General features: G+C 40.5%; 1 protein-coding gene across 2 annotated transcripts in view; it reads left to right on the top strand.

Moving 5' to 3' along the window:
• Positions 1-7,958, top strand: part of DSG3 (desmoglein 3) — a 30,410-nt gene extending 22,452 nt beyond the window's left edge. For both annotated transcript variants that reach the window (XM_073212718.1, XM_017661755.3), the window contains 4 exons: positions 744-883; positions 2,558-2,621; positions 3,983-4,212; positions 5,384-7,958. In XM_073212718.1, the coding sequence (XP_073068819.1) occupies positions 744-883; positions 2,558-2,621; positions 3,983-4,212; positions 5,384-5,998 (1,049 nt within the window). In that variant the 3' untranslated portion in view covers positions 5,999-7,958. The remainder of the gene's footprint in view (positions 1-743; positions 884-2,557; positions 2,622-3,982; positions 4,213-5,383) is intronic.
• Positions 7,959-8,274: the final 316 nt, after the last annotated feature.

The raw sequence follows: 8,274 nt of genomic DNA on the forward strand, positions 1-8,274 counted from the left end.
GACAGAGCCACACATTAGGATTCGCATGGCCTTGGCAGCCCAGAAGTGGATATGGGTCGCTGATGACTTGACATAGGAAGAAAACAGTTCCTTTCAAGAAAGAGTATTTCTCTCTTGGTCCATTAGCATGAGAATGACATTATACTTTATTGCCAAGACGCAACTATAGGCGCAGAAAGAATGATAAATACCCTGACCAGAAGGCCCTCCAAGCTAAGCATTTTAAGTCACAATTAAGAGCCCACTGATATTACATCATCTGTCTATTAATGAGGGAGTTTGCTGGCTAATCACTGTTCATTATGAGATCATTAGAGATCAGATGACTAAAACATTATCAGGCTCACCAAAATCATGACTATCCAGGTATGTATTCACCTCACACAATATACATAGACTCAACATGTACCTAGATTTGCAATAATAATAAAAACATATTACAGAAAAAGATCAAAGAAGTAAACAACCATCTTTATTATTCATGCAACGTGTCTGTTTTATGATGACAATATACATGTCACAAAAATGATCCAATCTTTCTTTTGGCTTCATAATCTTACCGAAGTTTAGTATACTTAAATTTAATCAATTTTTTTTCCAAAAAATTACAAATTTTGCTTTCTGTTATATTTTCCATAAGTATTAAAAATACTGTATTTTCTTTGTAATGTTTCAGACAATTGTCATGTTAAACCCTTTCCAGAAATTCAAATGTTCTGATATTTTGTTTTCCTTTATACTAGTGGCCCCCCTTCTGCTGCTGACCTGTGATTGTGGGATGGGCCCAATTGGGGGAGTAACAGGTGGATTTATCCCAGTTCCTGATGGCTCAGAAGGGACAATTCATCAGTGGGGAATCGAAGGAGCCCACCCTGAAGACAAGGTAAGGATCCAGTTTGTAAAACATTTATTTCAATCATTTGGAGCAAAATTTGATTTCTATTCAGATAGGAAAAGGTAATGTGGCATAAAAATAAGAGACTCCCTACATGTAAGAGAATGAAACTGGATCACTGTCTAACCCTATAAATAAAAGTAAATTCAAAATGGATCAAAGACCTGAATGTAAGTGATGAAACCATAAAACTCTTAGAAAAAAACATAGGCAAAAATCTCTTGGACATAAACATGAGAGACTTCTTCATGAACATATCTCCCCAGGCAAGGGAAACAAAAGCAAAAATGAACAAGTGGGACTATATCAAGCTGAAAACCTTCTGTACAGCAAACACCATCAATAGAACAAAAAGGTACCCTACAGTATGGAAGAATATATTCATAAATGACATATCCAACAAGGAGTTAACATCCAAAATACATAAAGAACTCATATGCCTCAACACTCAAAAAGCAAATAACCCTATAAAAAAATGAGTCGAAGATATGAACAGACACTTCTCCAAAGAAGAAATTCAGATGGCCAACAGGTACATGAAAAGATGCTCCACATCTCTAGTCATCAAAGAAATGCAAATTAAAACCACAATGAGATATCACCTCACACCAGTAAGGATCACCACCATCCAAAAGACAAACAACAACAAATGTTGGCAAGGCTGTGGAGAAAGGGGAATCTTCCAACACTGCTGGTGGGAATGTAAATTAGTTCAATCATTGTGGAAAGCAGTATGGAGATTCCTCAAAAAACTCAAAATATAAATACCATTTGACCCAGGAATTCCACTCCTAGAAATTTATCCTAAGAATGCAGCAGCCCAGTTTGAAAAAGACATATGCACCCCTATGTTTATCACAGCACTATTTACAATAGCCAAGAAATGGAAGCAATCTAAGTGTCCATCAGTAGACGAATGGATAAAGAAGATGTGGTACATATACACAATGGAATATTATTCAGCCATAAGAAGAAAACAAATCCTACCATTTGCAACAACATGGATGGAGCAAGAGGGTATTATGCTCAGTGAAATAAGCCAGGCGGAGAAAGACAAGTACCAAATGATTTCACTCATCTGTGGAGCATAAGAACAAAGAAAAACTGAGGGAACAAAACAGCAGCAGAATCACAGAACTCAAGAATGGACTAACAGTTACCAAAGGGAAAGAGACTGGGGAGGATGGGTGGGAAGGGAGGGACAAGGTGGGGGAGAAGAAAGGGGGCCTTACGATTAGCATGTGTAATGTGGGAGGCAGGGGAGGGCTGTGCAACACAGAGAAGACAAGTAGTGATTCTACAGCATCTTACTACACTGATGGACAGTGACTGTAATGGGGCTTGTCAGGGAAACTTGGTGAAGGGGGGAGCCTAGTAAACATAACGTTCCTCATGTAATTGTAGATCAATGATATGAAAACCTAAAAAAAATTTTTTTAATTAAAAAAAATAAGAGACTCCTTGACCCTCAAAGACTCTTGAGAGTCAGTGCTGAAATGAATGGAGCTTTTCAGGACCATAGCTCTTCAGATGTCAAGCCATAAAAATGCAAGAATTGGGGCTTCTTGTAATGTTACAGTTGCAAAGGGCCACATTTCACCTATACTGCCATGAAATCTGGTGCATTTTTAAGTGTATTTACTTTTTAAACATGGTTTGCAGGAAATCACAAATATTTGTGTGCCACCTATCATTGCCAATGGAACTGATTTCATGGAAAATTCTGGTAAGTGAACATTGAATTTATTTTTTAAAGCAATACCGGCTTAAATGAGAAATATTGAAGAATAAGAAGTATTCTATATCTCTTTTCCTAATAATGTGCATATATGTGCACATGCTGAGAGATGCTACCCTTGAAATAAGGTTTCGATGAAATGGTTTACTATTAGCATATTAGTCAATCCCAGGACCTAGCTCTGGCTTCAGGAAGTTCATTTCTCCACTGGTGTCACCATTTTTAGTTTCTGAAGATATGTTATACTTTTTCCAAACTTTAATAAATGTATGCATAGCTCTCAACTAGTTTAACTACTCTCCTAATTACTACCGAGGAAAGATTTCACATATATAGAAAATGTAAAGGCAAATATAACACTATGTGCCTACCAGCCAACTTGGACTATTCTAAACATTTGTAAATTTGCAATTAAAGCCTCAGGGACCTTGTTGCTTCTCTTTTTCCCCAGAACTAACAGTATCCTGATTTGAGTTCAATAATCAATGCTTGTGTTCAATCATAAATGGCTAAGATAGCTTTTGTCAGATAGGTGAAATCATTTATTTAGTTGGCTTACCCAATGACTAATGTATTCATATTAACTTCATGCCCAACCAAGGCATAAACAAGAGGAACCATGAGACCTTGTGCCCAATACTGAAATCTCTGATTCCATTCTTAGCTGTAGATTGCTTTTCAGTGCCCAGCCTGCAAAATCAGCATGAGAGCTCCCTAAAATGTAACTGTCTGCCTTCACCAGCTCCCCAGTCCTCACCAGCATCTCCCATTATAATTACACGGCAGAAACTATATCCCTAATTCACTAAAAGAAATAACTTTTCATGGGAGTGTAACATAAAGGCAACAGGCAGAACAGCCATAACTTATTAAATTTTCATTAGGCACCAAGACACCAAATTAGCATCTGCTAATTTGCATGATGACATGATGTATGTTTCTTCTTTTGTTTCTATTCTGAGCCAACATGACAACTTAAGCTCTTTTTTCCTGGAAACAGACAAGCCTTGCATTAGATGCTTTCCATGGTTGTATACTAAACATTTTGTTTTTACTTTTCCATTTCTAGCTGTTGCCCTTGATAATCTCTTTCTTTTTACATTTTTTAATTAGTATGTTTTCACAGCTATTTCATCTGCTGATATCCTCTGTTACATCCTCATCTCCTCTTACTCTTGCATAACAGACTGTGGGATGTTCTTATCACCTCGAGTCCTATATAATTGTCTTTTCTCCCAATTATTTGCTTTACTTGGTAACTGCTCCTAAATATCAAAGACCAGTAAAAAACAAAAAACTAAACAAAATCACACCATGAGATTTCACAGAATTTTCTCCCCTGTTTTTAGAAGTTTGTACAAATACAGGTGCCAGAGGGACAGTGGTGGAAGGGGCTTCCGGAATAGAGCTGATCACTAAGCTTGGAGCGGCTACAGGGTCAGGAGCAGCTGCTGGACTTAGCATCAGCGCTGCAGGACAGCCTGGCGTGGTGAAAGCAAGGCACTCCACTGGAGGAACACATAAGGACAACAGCGAAGGGGCAATAAGCATGAATTTCCTGGACTCCTACTTCTCTCAGGTAATTTGGTAGAAAATGCCCTGCCTTTGTTAGCCTACTGACATTGGAGGTCTTTTGACATGACTATACTTCAGTTTTGCAGTTCTTTTTTATAGCTTGTTAGAATCTAAGAAAAAAAATAAAGGTTCTTTGCCAAAATAACACAGATAACCTAAGGTGGCTGCCCAAATTGGGCCACTGGTCCAAAGGAAGAATGAGTAGACAGACACAAAGAGAGAATATATCAAGTGGCCCCTCATCCCTCCAGCTGGAAAGCAAAGGAGAACAAATCTTTGCACTTCAGGAACAGCAGAATCTTCAGTAGGAATACAAAGCAGCTTTTTTTGTATGTCCCTTACCATAAAGGACATCAGAAGACATGCACATCTTTTTCTGAGAACAGGTGTTCTTACTCAAAGTAGAGTGTCCTGTCCAAAAATGCTGAAGAACCATTGAATTAACAACCCAAAATAACAGCCATTGAATTAACAACCCAAAATAACAGGGGAGAAGGAGGGCTGGGATGGAAGGGCAGGTGAGCTGGGAGCATAGTACTGAGAAGGGACGAGGCTGCAGGTGGAGGACTTTGGGAGGTGGGTTTCTTGCCTCTTGGTTGGGGCCTCGTGAGAACAGAGTTTTGTTACCAGAATCGGTCAGTATAGGATCTGGCCTAGCGCCCAGGCAAATGAAGACCAATGCTGTTTCTGAGGAGTGATTGGCAGGGAGGGCTTGACTGGGGCGAAGATTCCTGGGATGTCGGGAAGTGTGGTGTGGATCCAGTTTCAGAGTCAAGGCAAAGGCCTTGTCCAGGTGAGGCTCTCAGACAGAGGGATGGCTACCCCACCCCTGCACACAGACACACGCGTTTACACCAGCATCCTCAGGGACCCTCACGCTTGGCCCACGTATCGTATGTGTCTGCCTGGTAGTCCTAAATCCATGTAAGTGCCTTCAAACTCAAGTATTAAGGCATGAACCTAGGCCAGCCTCAACTTTGAAGGGATGTCAACTACACTATTCGCTGAAAACCAGGTAATTTCTATAACATGGCTGTGGATATAAAGAGTATGCCTTTACATCTATGGGGTCCCTGAATTAGGCTTGTGGTCAAACCTTGAGTTCTACGGACAGCATTTCGTTCTTTAATTGAGTCTCTTCTAAAATCATTGTTTCCCCTTCCCTCCGCCTTTAGAAAGCATTTGCCTGTGCGGAGGAAGACGACGGCCGGGGGGCCAGTGACTGCTTGCTGATCTATGACAACGAGGGGGCGGGCGCCCCCAGTTCTCCCATTGGCTCCCTGGGCTGCTGCAGTTTTATTGCCGACGAGATGGATGACAGTTTCTTGGACTCACTTGGCCCCAAATTTAAAAAGCTTGCAGAGATAAGCCTTGGGATTGATGATGAAGCCCAGCCCGCTCAGCCGCCTGGCGGAGAGGGTGGTCCTGGGGCTGCCTCCTGGGACTCCTGGGAAGTGCAGGAGTCAGAATCCACTAGCGGTCAGGGTCTGTCAGGCAGCCAAGGAGCTTCTGCTTTGTCCGCTTCTGGCTGTGTCCTCCAACCGGCCATCTCCATCCCTGACCCGGGGCAGCAGGGTAGCTATATGGTGACAGAGACTTACTCAACGTCTGGGTCCCTTGTGCAGCCCTCCACTGCAGTCTTTGATCCACTTCTCATGCAAAATGTAACAGTGACAGAAAGAGTGATCTGTCCCATTTCCAGTGCTCCTGGCACCCCATCTGCTCCAGCAGAGCTACAAGGGTCACGTAATATGGCCTGTACAGAAGATCCTTGTTCCCATCTGATATGACTGGAATGAACTGAAATAACATACTGGCCAAATATGGATATTTGGACCAAATTATTCAAAACAGCATAGCAGAGCTCACAGTATTGGTCTAATTTGGCATTTATTTGCTACTCTGATAAACTGACCATGATTAGTTCAAATTTTTCAATTCACACCCCAAAACTAGATATGTTGTCACTGCTACTCCTCAAATAATAATCAAGTGGTAGTAAATTTTAATGTTTCTTGAAAAATCTTAAGCTCAGATTCAGTGGGAAAATTTCCCAACAGTATTTAGACTTTTATTTTTGCAGTGCCAAAGAAAAGTGTTTATCACTTTAAAATGTGAGGGTTTTAGTGGATTAAACCCTTAGAGTCAAGTGCCCCACTTCTTGTCCCTGCCCCTTTTCTTACACCCTTAATAATGACACGAGAGTTATAGGTCTTCGCTAAAGCATCATGAGCTGCTTGGAAAAAAGGAAATGCTCCCGCTGCACTTTTCCCATCTTCCTGGTGCAGGGAGACCCTAGCACATCCTGTTCAAGCTAAGGGCTGTTGGCTCATGCATCAAACTTGCTGTATGTATATTCTATATACTCCCACAGTAAGACAATTTTAAAATAGAAGTATCATAGGACATTTAGGGAAGTTTAGTATGGTGTAAATAATGAGTGTTTTTTAATCACTTTGAAAAGATTTATGCAAAGAAAATTTTCATACTGAGCTCCCTCCTGCATGCTTCTCAATAACAAACCTGTGTGAATGGTCTTTGAAAATTACTCTTTATTTTTTAAATATCAATGGGTAGATGTAACATACATTTGACATATAGTGATGTTTGTTGTGTTAACAATGTCTGCGCACTTTGTGGAAATACAAACCATGACTTTTCTCAAAAGCAAAAGAGACCTCTGCCTAGAATAACACATGGTGAGATGTATGAATATGTATTATAAGCAGCATTTCAGGTCAAAAAGGGATATGGGAGGGGATTTTCAGTAGCCTCTGTTAGTTATTAAGCCTCACTCTTTTTAAATTAGACAGCTATGGAAATTTAATTCTTGAGCATAACAATGTAAGGTCAGCAAAGATGTGGAATCTGTCACTTCATGTGTGTTACTGCAGTCACAATGCAGTTCTTCCAATCACTTCCGGCCATTCAAGATCTTTACTTAGCCTTTGGCCCACAGAGAGTCCCACCTCATTACTGACATTATTATCTTAGCGGAGTCTTTACAAGGTCATCATCTAGCTCTATTACCTCTAACTGTACAGAAAATACTCCTTTCTGATTTTTTCCATAGTCGAATTCCATATGTGTTTTTCCAGATGGAATGCAAAGTAATAAAGTGTTTGTGTTTAACCCAGAGGGGTGCAGTCCTAAGGGTACCTGGGGGCGTGAGACCCCCTAAATGTACCTACATTTAGCATCCTTCCCCCTTCCTGGCACCATGGCTACCTGGATGACACATGCTAGGCCAGCCCCACAGGCACAGGCCGCCTGTTCTTCCAAGCCAAGGGGGGCCATTAGGGCCAGCAGTGTGCCCATGCCAAGTGAGGAGCAGCCTGGCAGCCCCTGCGGAGGTGGCCTTGCTCTCCCCACCGGAGCCTCTCCTCACCAGAGCTCACATGGGGGTCTGGGGCACACACTTGATATGTTGATACAGGAAAATTAAGTTAGTACCATAATAACCCTTATTCTAAGTTCAAAAGTGTTTTCAGGATTCTTTAAGTATTTTAACATTGCCTCTTAAAGCCCTATATATCCTGAAATGAGAATTTTGCAGCATGTCAAACTGCACAGGAAACCATGCCGTCATAGGCTTTGTAAGGGAAAAACCCACAGTAAGTGTGTTTTAAGATAAAAATAGATCAATCTGTCTAGGAGGACCTAAAATTGATTTGCCGTGTAAAATTAAACTCAAAGCAAAAATGTATCTATATTTTTTCACCAAAAATAAAAATTGTTTTAAGCAGGAAATCTGTCTAAAATCTGTATTTTTACTTGATGTAATATAAATTTTAAGCAGTATGTATTAGAATTTTAACAGTGTCACACTGTTAAAATAAAAGCAGAAACAAATTTATGAGTACTTGAACCATTTAAAAAGGGACTTACAAATGAATTTTTATGAATATCTGACATTTACTTTCTAACTGACATCTCTTCTGCATCGTGATAGGCAGGAAAGAGGTAAGTAGGGACTCAGAATCTCTTCTTTGGGTGGAAATAGTGCTGGGTGAAGTGCTGAACGAGGTCAGGGCACACTTTTATTAGCTGGATTCTCTAACTCGTT

The sequence above is a fragment of the Manis javanica genome, chromosome 9 (genome assembly GCF_040802235.1).
Source record: "Manis javanica isolate MJ-LG chromosome 9, MJ_LKY, whole genome shotgun sequence".
Taxonomy (NCBI): Eukaryota; Metazoa; Chordata; class Mammalia; order Pholidota; family Manidae; genus Manis; species Manis javanica.